Here is an 18,510-nt window from a genome sequence, read left to right as displayed (position 1 = left end):
TGCAGATGTAAGAGAAGAAATCCATACTGCCCTGCCCACTTCACTGTTGCTCCAAGCAGAGAAAACTGCAGTTCTGAAATGTATCAAAAAGCTTGAAGACGGCTGCCTGAAGCCCATACACTCCTCAGCGTACCTGTTGGACCCCAACTATGCTGGCAAGAGCATCCTGTCTGGTGCAGAGATCAAAAAGGCCTATGGTGTCATCACTACCGTCTCGCCACCTTGGCTTGGATGAGGGCAAGGTTCTTGGCAGTCTGGTGAAGTACACTTCCAAGCAAGGGCTTTGGGATGGAGATGCAATATTGCAGTCGTGCCAACATCTCATCAGCCACCTGGTGGAAGGGACTTTGTGGATCTGAGGCTCTTTCCCCTGTTGCCTCCATCATCCTCCAAATCCCACCAACATCAGCCGCCTCAGAGCGCAACTGGTCCTTGTTTGGGAACACACACCAAAGTACGCAACAGGCTGACCAATACAAGGGTTGAAAAATTGATGGCCATCCGGGCAAATTTGAGACTTTTTGAGCCTGACAACGAGCCATCCTCAACACGGTTGGAAAGTGACAGTAAAGATGACGCTTCAGAGTCTGATGTTCAAGAGGTGGATATTGAGGAGGTCCAGGGAGAAGACATGGAAGCCTGAGAGGAAGACAACCAAAGCTTTAGTCATTTTACAGATGTATGTTGAAAAAGTTTTGGGGAGATGTGATGGATCATTCAATATTCCTTTTCTTTTGTTGTTCAGTGAAATCATCCCAAATGAGTGAACTCATTTAATGTTAAATTCGTAACTACATTTTTTTTAATGTTTATTTCTATTGGAAGAATTTAATCTTTTGCAATTGTCTATTTATGATAAGGTAAAAGGTTTATGGTTCTGTCTCCATATGATATGGTAAATATATCCAATGCAAAAAACATCTATTTTAAATGATATTAATTTGCATTTATTCCCGTTAATTCCCATGGAAAGTTTCCACCTCTGAATATTCTCCAAAATGTGCAACCCTAGCTAAAGCGCAGGCAAATAATTTATTTTCTCTCAACCAGCTACAATTTGGCATGGTCTTGATTTTGGACAATTGGATGGAGAATATTTTTGTGTGGGGGAATTTGGGTTCCAAACTTTTGTAGGTGACTCTTCAAAATAAAAACTTTTTTATTTTTTTATTATTTGTATTTTCTCCTATGGTAGACTGTTGGTTTGGCACATCCACAATGTAATCACTGACCTCTCCAACTGCTGTTTACAATTGTTCTGTAGAGAAAGGGGCAAGTGCAAAGAGGCTAAATTCATCCATTTCTTTCCTGGAAGAAAATATTACAAATCTGGAATAGTGAGTGAAAAGACATTGGAATCAAGGAGTGATCTCATTTTCAGAAGGGGGTAGAAAGCGAGTCGAAATGTCCTGGATTACCATGAATATGGTGACAGTTTATGTACTATTTTCTTGCCAAATATAGACAGTAACTTGCATGCAGTATCCCTCGATGGAGTGTCACATTGTGCAATAGGGTTCTATACAGATGAAGCACTCTTGACGCATATATAATGGAAATGATCACAGGGAATGAACCCTTGGGTGGTCTTGGAGTTCATGTTTTTGTCATGGCCAGTGACGTCAGTCTGTTAACTACATTGGCAAAGCCCTGCTCTAACACGGTCTTAAATGGTACTTGCCATCATATAAACATACGATTTACGTTTTGTTTTCAGTCGTGATATTGGAATGGAGAGCTTTGTTGGCTTTGTCATTTCTGATATGCGGTTTGGGCGAATTAGGTGATGTTTAATTTACCGTTAATTTGTTGTGTTCACATGAATGTATTGTGCCTGCATTGCTTACGCATGGAACTTTTGCATGAACTCTTGAAATGGCAATTGTTTGCGAGCCCCAAAATAATTTTGGGGATCTCAGATTGTTCTGGCAATTCTAACATGGAAACTTCATTAGGAGGAAGAATGTTTCACATGCTTTTTATATTTGTATCACACTTTCAATTTTTTTTTTATCATGATGAAAGTGGCCATTTTAGGCTCTTTTTAGACCTATACATTACTCCTGTAAGACCCTGATCTAAGAACCGTACATGATGCAGACAACATCTTGGTGTCATCATACTCCTTTATAGTGTGCTCTGAAATATGGAGTACGTCTTGATTCTGAAATACACATGTTCACATTCATTTATTCAACATAAATATTAATATCTCAGAACTACCATTTTTTTCTTTAGTTAATTTTAAGACATTGTTTGGAACAAATACATTTCCAGAGTGGGCTCTCTGCTAATGTAGGGCTGGCAATTGCCAGGGACCTCACATTACGATATTATCACGATCATTTGGTGCCGAAATGCGATTTGATCTTCCAAACATATTTTGCTTACCATATGTCTGCTACAGAGGGACAAGAGCGAGCAATGAGAAACCAAGTTTTGGAAATAAAAGTGCTGAAAACAAATTTGCTCCCTATTTAAAGGAAGATGGCGAACACTGATTCAACCACAAAACCAGGGAGGTTTTCCAATGCCTTGCAAAGAAGGGCACCTATTGGTAGATGGGTAAAACAATTAAAAAGCAGACATTGAATAACCTTTTTGAGCGTGGTAAAGTTATTGAATTACTCTTTAGATGGTGTATCAATACACCCTGTCACAGGGATTTCACCATGAGGCCAATGGTGACATTAAATCAGTGATAGGAAAAAACTGAGGATGGATCAACATTGAGTTACTCCACAATACTAACCTAAATGACCGTGAAAAGAAGCAAAATATTCCAAAACATACATCCTGTTTGCAACAAGGCACAAAAGTAAAACTGCAAAGAAATTAACTTTATGTCCTGAATAGAAAGCGTTATGTTTGGGGCAAACACGTCTCTGAGTACCACTCTTCATATTTCCAAGATTGCTGGTGGCTGCATCATGTTATGGGCATGCTTGTCATCAGCAAGGACTATTGATTTTTTTGTATTTTTTTGGGATAAAACAACAAAAAAAACATTAGAGCTAAGGACAGGCAAAATCCTAGATGAAAACCTGGTTCAGTCTGAACAGAAAGTGCGCTAACAGCTGCTCCAGCATGTGAATATAAAGGTGAACGGCACAGACACATATGTACTAAAGGACACAGTTGGGTTCTGATTGAGGTGGGGGTTACTATGATCTGCATGAATTTACCTGGTTTCCTTTTTGTCGTTTTGTTATAGTGCAATTTAACTCCACATTGATCCTGGTGACCAATTGTGTATGCAGGATTTTCATCCAGCTGAGTATTAATTGTAATCAATGCACTTAGCATCTAGTGAAGCTGCAATACTGTACGACACATGGAATGAGATTGGAATAGTGATGCTTTCTCTTATGCTTCTGATCCCAGCTTAGGGAGGGCAGTAGGCTATAGCCTGGGTTTGTATAAAAAACACTCATGAATTCATGTAAGCCAAAACACCGAAAATGTGTGTTTGGTACAAACAAGTGCTAAATAACAAGAGGTTCTTGTTAATTGAACACAGTTTTACAAAGAGCTTTTAAGGCCCTCTTGAGATGTGGGACTACTTACACCATTGTCTCATTTCCAGGAGAGTCCTATGAGAGGAATATGAGGATATAATACATTTTTGTGGCCTCTTCATGCGTATTATGAAAATGTATCATGAACGGAAATGAAACCCTGCTGAATTAGTCAGCATATTGTGTGGACAATGGTGAAAAAATAGGACCAATGGCTTTGGCAGGAAGTGGCTGATGTTCGAGGGTATGGCTAATTCCGGGCATGTGTAAATTCACTTGGTGAATAAAGGCGCTTCTGATATCTATTAGTCATTCAGTCCCATGTACAGTATCCAACTCAGAAATCACTGCAGAATGTTATGGAACTGTGAATGTGTCCACTACCGCTGTGATTTTTGCTTCACACACCAATCTTTGGCCATAAGGAACAAGGTTTGAGTTGACTCCAAAGAAGGAAATTGCCCATGTTGCTTCTTATCTTGTCATCTAACTTTAGCCTATGAAACATCATGCTACACGCTAATATGCTACATGCTAGCCCTAGCCACATACTTCTCATCTAACACGCTCATCTTGAAGTACAAACAACACCCCCCCCAGGGGAGAAATGTGTCTTGTGTGAACACCGGTATTTTTAGATGCCTGTCGTAATCCTTCCGTCTCTCCCTCTGATGTCCTTGTGCATGGGAATTCCCCCTCCTGGGCAGCTAGCGCTTAGCACGCCACCCTGTTGTCATAGACTAGCTTCTATGAATAGGTGAGGGCTTTCGCTAATCAGTTGGAAGCACCAGTGGCGGTTAGTATGCCGTTCCACAGTGTGGGGTTGTGGGATCACATCTGACCAGGGAGGAATGACAATAGCAGGGTGAAGTCAGAGCCTTTCTGTTGTTGAGCTGCGTGTTTACACTGACTGACGGAGAAGCATAATAGCTGTTGGCACGGTGTGAAGGGGTGTGTGTACTCAGACAGGTCAGCTAGCATTACCTGGGCTATTGTCTTTGAGCCACACGTTTTGAACAACGACATGTTTTTCCCTCGCATAACTCTGTCCACAGTACTTACGGATATGTTCACATTAAAGTTGCAGTATTCCGAGCAAATCTTCTTTGCTGAATAAATCCAATTAATACATTAATAGCTTGTGGTTATTTTTTTTCCTCACAGTGTAGCGTAGACGACAGTTTCTGGTGCATTCTGGTCACAGAGACAACACTGCATCTCTTCTATGAAAACACATTGTAATGGCTGTGTGTACATGAGGAATGTAGACGTAACTCTCTCTCTCTCTCTCTCCCTCTCAAGGAGTGACATTGTCCTCACCACAGCAACGGTCGAGAAACTGGTGACCTTTGACCTGAGCGAGCAATGAACTGAGGGCAACTCTCTGCCAGCTCTACCAACGGCAGACCCTCTGCCCCGTCACCTCAGACCTGGGCAGAGGAGTGTGTGTGTGTGTGCGTGACTGCACGTAGTGTTTGTTTATGAGTCTGCCCATACTCTAGAAAGAGCTAATAGGCTACACTCCCCCGCTCCTCGTCTGAGAGGAGGCACCTCTGAATCTTGACCCTGATTGACTGACCCCAACCAACAGTCACCACCACCAGGAAGCATGGGGAGAAAAAAGATTCAGATCCAACGGATCACCGACGAGAGGAACAGACAGGTGAGACTGAGAGATGTGTGGCCGTGTTTTCATAGTCTGGACCAGGGTCTTATTCAAGGGCCTTGAATATAGTCGACTCCTTATAAGATGGGCGAGAAAGATGTGTGGCCTTGTCTCTCTTTTGAATACTGAAAAAAGGCATCCTTCCTTCCTCCCGATCCAGGCGGGCCGATGTACAGACGAAGTTGGAAGTTTACGTACACTTAGGTTGGAGTCATTAAAACTCGTTTTTCAACCACTCCACAAATGTATTGTTAACAAACTATCGTTTTGGCAAGTCAGTTAGGACATCTACTTTGTGCATGACACAAGTAATATTTCCAACAATTGTTTACAGACAGATTATTTCATTTATAATTCACTGTATCACAATTCCAGTGGGTCAGAAGTTTACATACACTAAGTTGAAATGTGCCTTTTTAAACAGCTTGGAAAATTCCAGAATATTATGTCATGGCTTTAGAAGCTTCTGATAGGCTAATTGACCTCATTTGAGTCAGTTGGAGGTGTACCTCTGGATGTATTTCAAGGCCTACCTTCAAATTCAGTGCCTCTTTGCGTGACATCATGGGAAAGTCAAAAGAAATCAGCCAAGACCTCAGATATGTTTTTTAGACCTCCACAAGTCTGGTTCATCCCTGGGAGCAATTTCCAAACGCCTGAAGATACCACGTTCTTCTGTACAAACAATAGTACGCAAGTATAAACAGCATGGGAACACGCAGCCGTCATACCGCTCAGGAAGGAGACTCGTTCTGTCTCGTAGAGATGAACGTACTTTGGTGCGAAAAGTGCAAATCAATCCCAGAACAACAGCAAAGGACCTTGTGAAGAGGCTGGAGGAAACTTGTACAAAAGTATCTATATCCACAGTAAAACGTGTCCTTATATCGGCATAACTTAAAAGGCCGCTCAGCAAGGAAGAATCCACCGCTTCAAAACCGCCATAAAAAAGCCAGACGACAGTTTGCAACTGCACATGGGGACAAAGATCGTACTTTTTGGAGAAAGGTCCTCTGGTCTGATGAAACAAAAATAGAACTGTTTGGCCATAATGACCATCATTATGTTTGGAGAAAAAGGGGGAGGCTTGCAAGACCAAGAACACCATCCCAACTGTGAAGCACGGGGGTGGCAGCATCATGTTGTGGGGATGCTTTGCTGCAAGAGGGACTGGTGCACTTCACAAAATAGATGGCATCATGAGGAGGGGAAAATTGTCTCAAGACATCAGTCAGGAAGTTGAAGCTTGGTTGCAAATTGGTCTTCCAAATGGACAATGACCCCAAGCATACTTCCAAAGTTGTGGCAAAATGGCTTAAGGCCAACAAAGTCAAGGTATTGGAGTGGCCATCACAAAGCCCTGACCTCAGTCCTATAGAACATTTCAGAACTGAAAAAGCGTTTGCGAGCATGGAGGCCTACAAACCTGACTCAGTTACACCAGCTCTGTCAGGAGGAATGGGCCAACATTCTTATTGTGGGAAGCTTGTGGAAGGCTACCCAAAACGTTTGACCCAAGTGAAACAATTTAAAGGCAATGCTACCAAATACTAATTGGGTGTATATAATCTTCTGACCCACTGGGAATGTGATGAAAGAAATAAAAGTTGAAATAAATCATTCTCTCTACTATTATTCTGACATTTCACATTCTTAAAATAAAGTGGTGATCCTAACTGACCTAAGACAGGGAATTTTTACTAGGAATAAATGTCAGGAATTGTGAAACTGAGTTTAAATGTATTTGGCTAAGGTTTATGTAAACTTCTGACTTCAACTGTGTGTGTTCGACCTCTAAGGCCCATTTGACACCATGGGCCAGATTCACTGAATGTTTGTACCGGTGCAAACTACACACCTGCTGAAATAAATGTACCAAAAAAGGTCAAACATAACTGTAAGCTCTTTTTCCTTCTCTTCAGCTAATGGTTTAAAGTTTTAGCTTTTTTTCCTCCTAAAAATAACAGGTGCAAATGTATATATTTCCCTGTGTTAATGTACTAGTGTTAGTGTCACTGCCCATTAATGAACATCGTATCAGTGTTGTAGTGTAATGTTACTGTTTTCTGGGTTTGTACAGTATGTGTGTGCAGAGTGTATATTTTTGACTTGAATGGAGCTCTCACGCACCCGTGGCCCTTTCTGAGAGTGCATAGTGTTTCAGGCCGAGTAGGCACAGAGTTCAAACCGACATGGAGCCAATCGGATCACACACAGCCCTGCGGACAGCTGCTCCATATAAATCAGTCTGTCCACAGCAGCTGCAGGCCAGTGGACACAGTCATATCAGGGACAGAAGTTACTGATCTGTGCGTGTGTGTGTTTTCAAAGGGTGAATGTGTGTGCGGTTAGGTGTGTGTTGAGGAAGGTGAGTGTTTGCGTACGTGTATGTTTGAAAGGGTAAAAGTGTGGGAGTGGGATTGTGACTGGGTGTGTCTGTGCTACGGTCTTGGGAAATCTGTTACTGTCCGCTTCTTGTTCACTCACCACCCTCCTATTTGACTGATTTTGCCATTTAGATTAATTTATTTGTCATGAATGGTTAAATATTAAAATGATCTTCCTGGTTGTACATTGCAAAATGTAGAAAGTACCCACAATACACAGAGGGTACATACAAAACATATTAGCATTGCACTTAAGGTACAATGCTATGGTCGGTTTATGATGTTGACTATTCAGTGACAATGTACCTCATTCACTATTCCTACTACAATAACAACTGTGATTGCCTCAGGTCATTCAGAAATGCACACACAACATACAGGAAACATTGAAATCAAATCCATAATTGCTGACCAAAGGTTACGTATCACTACAGTAGCATTTCGTAATAGCATATTACAAAACCATAACCCCAGTAGATGTTACACCCTTCCTTGTCCTCTATTGCTCTTCCGTGTGCGCACTTGCATGTGTGTTTTTGACGTAAAAGTGGGAAGATTCTCTATATCTGGGGGGGGGGGTGTATTCTGAAGGAAGGATATTGAAGTCCCTTATCAGTTCTCATCAAAGCATCTCATTTGCATGTTCAGGGATCTGAGCAACAGGGGGAAGGAGAGTTGGGAAAGAGAGGAGGGTAAAGAGATGGAGGCTGAAGAGAATGGGGTTAGTTGCATGTGGGTCATGTTCATTAGGCACAAAACTGAAGAAAACACTCTGAAATGGAAGGAGACGTTTTTCGTGGCCCAAAGTTTTGAAGCATTTTGCTACAGTGTGCCCTAATGAAAATGTCACTGAAGAACCAGACTGGCACCAATTCACTCCATTGCAGATAAAGGAAACCCACACTGCCAGTTCACTCAGATTTTTAACACTGTGTCGGCACTTGTTAATGACATAAATTGACACTTTCTACAGATGCCACACCTCAAACTCATTTTCACTTTCCTCAACCTCTGCGATCTCTTCCCACCTCCCTCCGTTATGTAAATCCCTTTGTGACAATGCTGATGGGGGGGGGGGGTGCTTGTATAAATAAATCGAATTGATTTATTCTCTATCCCCTCCCAATGCAGGTGACGTTCACCAAGAGAAAGTTTGGCCTGATGAAGAAGGCGTACGAGCTGAGTGTGCTGTGTGACTGTGAGATCGCCCTCATCATCTTCAACCACTCCAACAAACTGTTCCAGTACGCCAGCACCGACATGGACAAGGTGCTGCTCAAGTACACCGAGTACAACGAACCCCACGAGAGCCGGACCAACGCCGACATCATTGAGGTAAAGCAAACAGAAGGGGCTATCAGCCTCTGACCGTACCACTTTAGCTTGAGACGGCCTGGAATGCCAGGTCGGCAGGGTTTGCGCGTTTGTGACTTTTCGATTGGTTCCACTGCGCCAGCCAAGCTCAATCAGGCACAGTTAACTGTTTGAGCCCAGGTCTGCACAGAACAATGAACCGTATTGCAGCCAAAGTGTCATCGCTTCTTTGTAGCCTCCAGTGTTGTAGAACACAAATAGCAGCTAGAGAGGGAATGGAAATGTTGTCCCAGAACTGATCTGTGTGTTTTCTTGCCAAGTCCGGAGGTCTGAAACTCTCACCTGAACGGTGGGTATTTTTGAGGAAGTGCATCCATCGGATGCTTAGCATTGTCACAGATCGTTTTGTACTGTATACCCAACTCCTATTGTCATTTAGCAATGACCATATAAAGTTGGCTATACAGCACAAGCGATCTGGAACCAGGCTATTGCACAAATGTACCTTGAAATTGTCCTCCCTCAGACACATATTCAACTATACAGCTCGAGTGTACTTGTTCCTATTCAGCCAGCCAGACCTTCAGCTCCTGTCCTTTGTTCTCATCTCCCACCAGTCTTTTTTTCATCCTGTCTTCACAGACGTTGCGAAAGAAAGGCTTCAACGGTTGCGAAAGTCCCGAGCCGGACGGAGAGGACTCCATAGACCAGATCCCCCTGAGCGACGACAAATACCGCAAGACCACCGAAGACCTAGACATCCTCTTCAAGCGCTACGGTGTCAGTGTAAGCATCTCCCCTTTTCCTCACCATCTCCCCCAATGTAAAACACCTTGCCCTTAGCTAGCCACTATCCCCGAGTATGGGTGATAGCACTGGGATAGGTCAAATAAGTGCACTGAATGGTGGTACTCAGAGGTTTGAGAAACACTGAACTATATGGTGGAAGCTCCACTTCACCTAGAGCAGTTTGATGCTGCTATTCTTCAATTGTCTGCTTATCAAAAGTCAAGAGACCTGAGCCAATGTTAACTATCAACTTTCTTTCAGTCTGCGGTCCCACCCCCCACATTTTCCATGCCCGTCACCGTCCAGGCCTCTAATCAGAACACATTGCAATTCAGTAACCCTGGCAACGCCATGGTGACCACCTCCTACGTGACGTCGCCATCGCTCTCTGACAACCACCACCTGTCGCCCCAGCAACCGGCGCCCCAGAGAAACACAGTGTCTCCTGGGTTGCCACAGCGACCGGCCAGTGCAGGTGAGCGAAAGAGCGAGACAGCCTTCTGCTGTGGCATCTGTGGGAAATGTAATCTTTCCTCTCCACACAAACTCTGCTCTGCCATAACCATGTTCATTAGGACATACTATGGAAAACGTAAAAAATGTTTTGCAACAGAAAATGAATGAGCATTTCTTAAATCTAGGTAGTCCCTCCCTGTTTCAGTCCATTTGCTGCCAAATGAACAAGACCCTGGTTCCAATCAATGAGTTGTTACAATTCAATGAATTGGAAACCTGTTTCAAATCAATGTTGTTCTGAAGCAATGAATCCAGACCAGCTGGGATCAAACACACGTGTATTTGATTATTTCAATATTTACTTTCTGTGTATTTGAGTATTTTCTAATAGTGTGGCCAAAATCATCTACTTCTATTGGAATCATTTGAAAGTATTTTGAAGTGCTATAAATGGCCTATTATTTGAAAATATTTAAATACTTTTTTCCAAATATATTATTTTCAAACACTCCTAGGACCTGGGTTCAAATGCATTGGAATATTTATTTGTATTTGAAAATGTGTATTTTAGTATTTTCAAATACATGCCAATGCTTTCCAAGTGTATTTCCAAATACATTCCAATATTCTACTACTTGTATTTTCAAACAATATACATCTGAATACTTATAATGTATGTGAAAGTAATTGAAAAACATTTTAATTCAGTGTCCTGCTAGGAGTGTTCATATTTTCCTTGCTAAGCCAGTGTTTATAATTTCAACAGGTGCTATGCTCGGGGGCGACCTGAACAATTCAAATGGAGGATGCCCAAGTCCAGTCCGTGAGTAACCTTATGACGGACTACTCTACAATACCACTTCTACTGACAATACAATGCTCATTGACAGTCAATGTGTTAAGAAATGGATGTACTCATTGAAAAAGGGCAAATTTAATCCAATATCTTAGGTGCTAGACAGAAAAATGTCTGCACTACGATTTGCTCCCACAGAGATTTATTGAGATGCTCAAATGACAGAACTTTTCCAAATGTCTCAATAAATATCAGCATATTAGAGATGTGGACGTTGCTTTTTTCAAGAAAAGGGCCTGCTGAAAGAATGTGAAAGTAAGGGAAAGTGAAAAACACATTTTATGCTTGTCACATTGCCAAGAGCAATCATATACTCCATCCAGGGTCCAGTCCTTAGTAGTTCCTCTCCATCTCTTCCTCTATCTTCTCTGCCATTAGTGTCCCATTATTACTGAGACTGCCCCGGATCATCTTGGAATGTCTCCATTGACGTCAGCTGGTGTCCCTAGCACTTGCCTGGATAGACACCAGAGCAATGTGGGAGCCAGGCGGAGAGGGAGACCCAGAAGGTTCAGGTGTCAACCCTCCCTTGGGGCGAAATCAAATCTAGCCCCAGGCTTTTGGCGAGAGGGGAGGCCTGGTGTTAAGAAGGCTTGAAGCACGCAATCCAGGGATAGCTGAGATTATGGTGTAAAGACAATTTGTCATGTGTCATCGTGTGACACGACATGTTTTTCTGTGTACTCTGTGTACTTTTTGCCGTGGAATGTACACATTTTCTCACAGCTCACGAGCAATGCAAGATGACTACGGGCAGTTTTTTAAAATTTGTTTATTCAAAACATTGTCGTTGGGAGCACATCAGGGGTGTCTGTTGTCCCCCAACCAGTGGTGTAGTGCTATTTAAAAAAAAATAAAAAAAAATGTAGGTGTGGGAACAAAAAGTATGACGGCATAATTTCTCAAAGTTTGTACTGACAGATGTAGCCTATTGAATATCATTATAGAATATGCAGAAAATGCATACTCCAATTGCAATGTCTGCCTATGCCTATTGTCTGAAGATTTTTTTTGTTTGTTGTGTTTTACCCCATTTTCGATCTTGTCTCATCGCTGCAACTCCCAACAGACTCGGGAGGCGAAGGTTGAGTCATGAGTACTCTGAAACACGACCCGCCAAACCACTCTTCTTAACACCCAGCCGCATGAGCCAAGTAAAGCGCGATGTGCCACAATTGTGCGCCGCCCTGTGGGACTCCCGATCACGGCCGGTTGTGATACAGCCTGGATCGAAATGTTCTATTTTTAATACAAATAGGGAAATCATCACTGTCAATCATAAACGATAATTCTTCACGTTTTACCGGTGAAATGTCCAAACTGAATCTGCATGCCAATCATTTGATTTTAATCAGTTTCATGGGAATATGCATTTGATCTTCTTGAATGACTTTCGTGAGCGAATTGGAGTAGATGGTGTTAACAAACTATAAGCCTTTCTTGTATTTTGTTTCAATTAAAGCATAGACTATATCCTACCTAGTGGCGCACGCTGTTCAGTTTTTGGCGCATTATAATTTTTTGGGGGGCTATTCAGCTTCAGTGAGCTAACCATCCTAAAAGCTCATAAAATATGATTAAGAAAGTGTTTTTGGTGTAATGTAGGCTTACTATGCTATTATATTTGGTTTTACTATGTAAAATACTAATTAATCATTAGGCGTATGTGATCTTGCAAGACATACTCTTGGACAGTAGGGCGAGTTAGTTAATTGCGTCGTAGCCTACCTGAGCCCTAAGTCAACAAACCGTTTTGAGAACAGACAACTTTCCAAGGGGTTGCTAAAATTTCTGTCCTCTCTGGCAGCACTACAACCCTGCCTCTAACATTTTCCCTGTCATAGTGGAGGCATTTTTATAATTGTGGAAGAAAGAAATACATTTTCCCCTGGTGTTTTCTTGGTGTACTTCAACACTAAATCTTTTAAAATCCTGCATCGTTCCGATTATCGCATTGCACAAAAAAAAAGACCTGTCCCAAGAAGGCAGTCCCCCCCCTCATATAATTTCCTCTGTGACCACGTATAGTTGAAGGATAGATTAAAACATGGCTCTGTGCTGTATGTCATATGCTCCTTTCAGATCAGTGATGATGAAATAAAGGACTATTAGCCTCTCTGAGGTTTCATCTTCTAAATACACGAAGCAATTCCTGCTGTGCCTAAGTGTTGATTTACCTGCATGGGTTTTGTCATTTATTTCGCTTCCTTCCTTTTCCCCCTCCAGCTAACGGATACATCAGTGCCAGGGCCTCCCCAGGCCTCCTCTCTGTCTCCAATGGCAACAGCCTGGGGAAAGTAGTTCCGGCCAAGTCCCCGCCCCCGCCTCAGAGCCCACAGATGGTCAACAGCCGCAAGCCAGACCTCCGGGTAATCACCTCTCAGGGTGGGAAGAGCCTGATGCAGATGGTGAGCTCAACCAGGCTGAACCACTAACCAAGTTCAATCAGAACCAGGCCTAACTGGGGTCAACCAGGCTTTACCAGACTAAATGGGACATGTCTGTGTTTTGTTGACTTTAATAATAATTGATGCGGGTCGTGACTATTCCCCTTCCACAAACTCGTTGACACTTATTATGCACATGGTCATCTCAGTTTTGTAGCAAGAGTGAAATTTAGTATGGACTTTGGAGTTGTTGTTTTTTTCTAGTTAAAGATTTTTATTTTTGATTTGTGCCTCCAGCAAAACCACCAGATTGCCGAAACACAACCTGTGCAATCTAGAGTAAGCAAAGGTTATACAAAAATATCATCATACACTGTAATATACACTAATTGTACAAAACATTAGGGACACCTTCCTAATATTGAGTTGCACCACCTTCTGCCCTCAGAACAGCCTCAATTCACCGGGGCATGGACACTACAAGGTGTCGAAAGCGTTCCACAGGGATGCTGGCCCATGTTGACTTCAATGATTCCCACTGTTGAGTCAAGTTGGCTGGATGTCCTTTGGGTGGTGGACCATTCTTGATACACACGGGAAACTGTTAAGCGTGTGAACCCCAGCAGCGTTGCAGTTCTTGACACACTCAAACCGGTGTGCCTGCCACCCACTACCATACCCCGGCACTTAAATCTTTTGTCTTGCCCATTCACCCTCTGAATGGCACACATTACACGATCCATGTCTCAATTGTTTTAAAGCTTAAAAATCCTTCTTTAATCTGTCTCCTCCCCTTCATCTACACTGATTGAAGTGGATTTAACAGGTGACATAAGGGATCATAACTTTCACCTGGTCAGTCTGTCATGGAAAGAGCAGGTGTTCCTAATGTTTTGTACACTCAGTGTAGTATCGTTGACAAACAGGACCTTCTCCTCTCTGTTCATGGTCTTCTGTCCAGCATGACCTTTAGTCAACGGTCGGTCGAGACTAGAGATTCATGTGTTTGGGTTCAGAGAAAGGTCAGTGGCGTAATTATTTCCGCTCCCGCCCCTTTGCAGACAGATGATGAGCTGGAGATGGTGAACGAGGTGAATTTCTTTTTTTTTCTCCTGTCACTCGCATGTGTCGATGACTGTTGACCTTCCCCCTACATTCACATGGTCACAAGTGTGCAATGTAACGCTCATGAATGTGTCATTTTAAGGCCAAAGTATAGATAGTCTCTTTGGCTATGGTACAATGGCATGTGGTGGTATGGTCATGAGTTTATAGTCACCACCGGACTGCATGTGGTTTTAGAGTCGTAGTTGTGTGACTCCAGCATGACTGCATATAGTCCTACAACTATGATCAGTTGCTGTATTTAAGGTGAAAAATAAAGATTCTTTCAAGCTACGCAAGCATCTGTCAGTGGGAATGTTAGCAGCAACTTTGGGCGACGTTTGCCACACACTTCGCTTGGATCATCTTCATCGTTTGTCGGCCCATTTTCTTCCATCAACGCTGACACTGTTGGGCAGCATGATGGGTGTCATTTCACTTGGCAGTTTGTTGCCACCGCCAACTTGCAGCACATTCCCTGTCCATCTGGAAACTGCATGGAGTTACCCAAACAATGAATGGCTTGCATTTAAAGGGATAATTCACTTTTTGAAGTAAGCTTATTCATTTTAAAATGTGAACTATACCTTTAAGGCTCGCTCGCGTTCACCTGGCAATGCCACCACCACTATTGTGTGTGTGTGTGTGATGCATGATGTCACAAGATGTCTCCCGACAACACCTCTACCTAATACGAGATACATTTTGAAAGGCTTAACTTGTCATGAATCCAACCGTATCAACATTTGACATTCAATCATGTCAGAAGTTCCATTCATTGAATACACAGGTTTTAAACATGTAGCTCATTTCTGTCAAACACCAAGGTTTAAATTCTTTGTTTATTTGGTCTAACATTTTCCCTCATTTCCTTTCTTCCCAGAATGCCCAGCGTTTGGCCGGCGCACAAGTGGCCCAGGCGCTCACCACGCCGGTGGTCTCCGTGACAACGCCCAGCCTCCTGGCGCAGGGGCTGCCCTTCTCCGCCATGCCGACAGCTTACAACACAGGTTACCTGAAGCATGAGCAGATTGCTACAAATGCTTATACACTGAACAAAAATATAAAACGCAACATGTAAAGTGTTAGTCCCATGTTTCATGAGCTGAAATAAAAGATCCCAGAAATGTTTCATACGCACAAGAAGCTTAAAATGTTTTTTTACATCCCTGTTAGTGAGCATTTCTCCTTTGCCAAGATAATCCATCCACCTGACAGGTGTGGCATATCAAGAAGCTGATTAAACATGATCATTACACAGGTGCACCTTGTGCTGGGGGCAATAAAAGGCCATTCTAAAATGTGCAGTTTTGTCACACAGCACAATGCCACAGATGTCTCAAGTTTTGAGGGAGTGTGCATTTGGCATGCTGACTGCAGGAATGTCCACCAGAGCTGTTGCCAGATAATTCAATGTTAATTTCTTACCATAAGCTGCCTCAAGTTGTTTTAGAGAATTTGGCAGTATGTTCAACCAGCATACCATGCCATATGGTGTCGTGTGGGCGAGCGGTTTGCTGATGTCATCGTTGTGAACAGGGTGCCTCGTGGTGGGGCTATGGTACGGGCAGGCATCTGGACAATGAACACAATAGCATTTTATCGATGGCAATTTGAATGCACAGAGATACCGTGACGAGAACCTGAGGCCCATTGTTGTGCCATTCATCCGCCGCCATCACCTCATGTTTCAGCATGAAAATGCACATCCCCATGTCGGAAGGCTCTATACACAATTCCTGGAAGCTGAAAATGTCCCAGTTCTTCCATGGCCTGCATACTTACCAGACATGTCACCCATTGAGCATGTTTGGGATGCTCTGGATCAACGTGTACGACAGTGTGTTCGTCCAGCAACTTCGCACTGCCATTAAAGAATGGGACAATGTTCCACAGGCCACAATCTACAGCCTGATCAACTCTATGCAAAGAAGATGTCGTGCTGCATGAGGCAAATGGTGGTCACACCAAATACTGACTGGTTTTCTGATCCACGCCCCTACCTTTGACCAAATGATGCATATCTGTATTCCCAGTCATGTAAAATCCATATACTAGGGCCTAATAATTTATTTATATCGACTGATCCTTTATATGAACTGTAAAATCTCAAATTGTTGTATGTTGCGTTTCATATTCTTGTCCAATAGACATGCTTGCATTGTGTATATATTGCACAGACACAAGTTCATGATTGCACAACTCTGGCCTTTGAGTTCTGCAGTCCTTCTGGTTTTCATTTCTCCCTGACACCAAAATCAGTAGTTTCAGAGTGGCGGAGTAACAAACAGTGAGTAACAAACAGCTGCACTAGTGTGCACAGAGATCCTATATAGATTGATTGATTCATTTCAACATTACAGCACATGAAAGGAAATGATCGTGCATGAACCATTTTCCCTCTTGTCTTTCGCCTCCCTCAGAATACCAGCTGACGAGCGCTGACATCACCGCTCTCCACGCCCTGGCGTCACCAGGCGGCCTGCTGCAAGGCAACTTGTCGTGGCAACAGCAACCGTCTTTATCCCAGCAGCAACAGCAGCAGCAACAGCAACAACTTAGTCTGGCGTCGCTTAGCAACTTGGTGTAAGTCCATCCTTGCATTGCCACGTCACAAAGCAACCATGAAGCCCTCCTCCATTCTCTACAAACCAATTGATGACTGTCGACCTGTCCATCAAAACACTATGCGACTGGCCATTCCTGTCATGTAGCATAGTGTCCCCATGTCATTTGTAGCTGCAAGCAATTCACATCCTTTTAGATGGGGTCTGTGAATTGGTATCACCGACATATGCCACCCCAGATCCTTTTCTTCTTGAAGCACCATCATTTTTTTAGGGATGTGACTTAATACAGGATTTGTTTTAAAGTTTATATACTGATAAAATACCTAATTATCTTAGGTCAGATGCCGGGTATTATTTTCCTCACACAGGGCACCAATAAGGATGGTCGTATTATGCTGCGTTGAGGCTCCACACTCAGCTTTACAATGGCAGCACACAGGATAGCGTAGTTGCTTAGAACCTCCAAAGCTGCTAACAGGCGGGTCTTCAAGGCCTGAATGAGAAAAGTCACCGTTTTGTCCCAAACAGCAGAGGTCAAAGGTCAAAATGGATCCCACTGCTAGCACCAATACCCCCCCCCCCCCAGCCCAGCCAAATCCTCTGGTGGTCAATTGACCCAAATAGTAGAGGTCAAAATGGCTTCCATGCACACACACTCAGCCTCAGTAGCCTGTGTGACTGAGTGTGTTCTCTCCTCTTGTCCACAGCATGTGGGGCATGGACAAACAGAGCGGGGACCTGTCTAGCCAGATCTCCAGTCTGGCGGCCAATCTGAGGTGAATGTCTTTGCCGAGGTGTCACGTGTCCCTTCGGGTGGATGGGGACTGTTCTCTATCCCATTGTTTTCCTTCCTTAAGAACACAGACCCTTTTTCAGAACAATTGTATTTAGGACAATGTCAAATACATTTACAAACGCAAGCAAAGTATTTTATTATAAAGGGAGAGAGTTGTCTTTTCCAGATGGCGACATATTAGCATTAACCACAGGGGGGCACAAAGGCTTGCACTAACATTGAATCAGGCAACAGACTATCCAGAAGACCACTTATGAAAACCATGAAATATTATTTACCGCTCCTGAAAATGTGATGGTCACAGCTCTTATTTTTTAATGCTTCTTCTATATTGGAAGAAATGGGATTGGGCACAACTTCAATCTATTTATGATCTATCTATCCCTAACATATACATATTTCCATTAATGTATTATTATATCCATCTATTTTTGTTTGCATTGCTGTATAGATGGATCGGTAGATTGATGAATACTAATATTACCCCTTCATTTACACCTTTCACATACATAGCTACATACTCTGTAATTTTCTTTTGCAAGTGCTCCAATGTTTCTTTCTCCCCACAGCGCCTCGCAGTCCAACCTCCTCTTGGGTAGAGATGAGTGGTTGGGCCGGTACTGTATTTCTCCGTACTATGTAATGTCTGTGCGCTTTTGGCTGCCCC

The 18,510-nt window shown here is 43.0% G+C and overlaps 1 protein-coding gene across 5 annotated transcripts in view; it reads left to right on the top strand.

Annotated features, from left to right (window-relative positions):
- LOC115175821 (myocyte-specific enhancer factor 2D homolog) overlaps positions 1-18,510 on the top strand; it is a 35,397-nt gene that overhangs the window by 12,810 nt on the left and 4,077 nt on the right. Inside the window, exons 2-12 of one of the 5 annotated variants that reach the window (XM_029735352.1) lie at positions 4,821-5,181; positions 8,703-8,906; positions 9,528-9,671; positions 9,936-10,149; positions 10,897-10,953; positions 13,213-13,394; positions 14,435-14,464; positions 15,361-15,487; positions 16,901-17,063; positions 17,755-17,823; positions 18,413-18,460. In XM_029735352.1, the coding sequence (XP_029591212.1) occupies positions 5,128-5,181; positions 8,703-8,906; positions 9,528-9,671; positions 9,936-10,149; positions 10,897-10,953; positions 13,213-13,394; positions 14,435-14,464; positions 15,361-15,487; positions 16,901-17,063; positions 17,755-17,823; positions 18,413-18,460 (1,292 nt within the window). In that variant the 5' untranslated portion in view covers positions 4,821-5,127. The remainder of the gene's footprint in view (positions 1-4,820; positions 5,182-8,702; positions 8,907-9,527; positions 9,672-9,935; positions 10,150-10,896; positions 10,954-13,212; positions 13,395-14,434; positions 14,465-15,360; positions 15,488-16,900; positions 17,064-17,754; positions 17,824-18,412; positions 18,461-18,510) is intronic. The other 4 variants (XM_029735353.1, XM_029735354.1, XM_029735355.1 and 1 more) reach the window with 4 other exon arrangements.

This window comes from Salmo trutta, chromosome 36 (assembly GCF_901001165.1).
Source record: "Salmo trutta chromosome 36, fSalTru1.1, whole genome shotgun sequence".
NCBI lineage: Eukaryota > Metazoa > Chordata > Actinopteri > Salmoniformes > Salmonidae > Salmo > Salmo trutta.
This window is presented reverse-complemented; position numbering and strand designations above follow the sequence as displayed.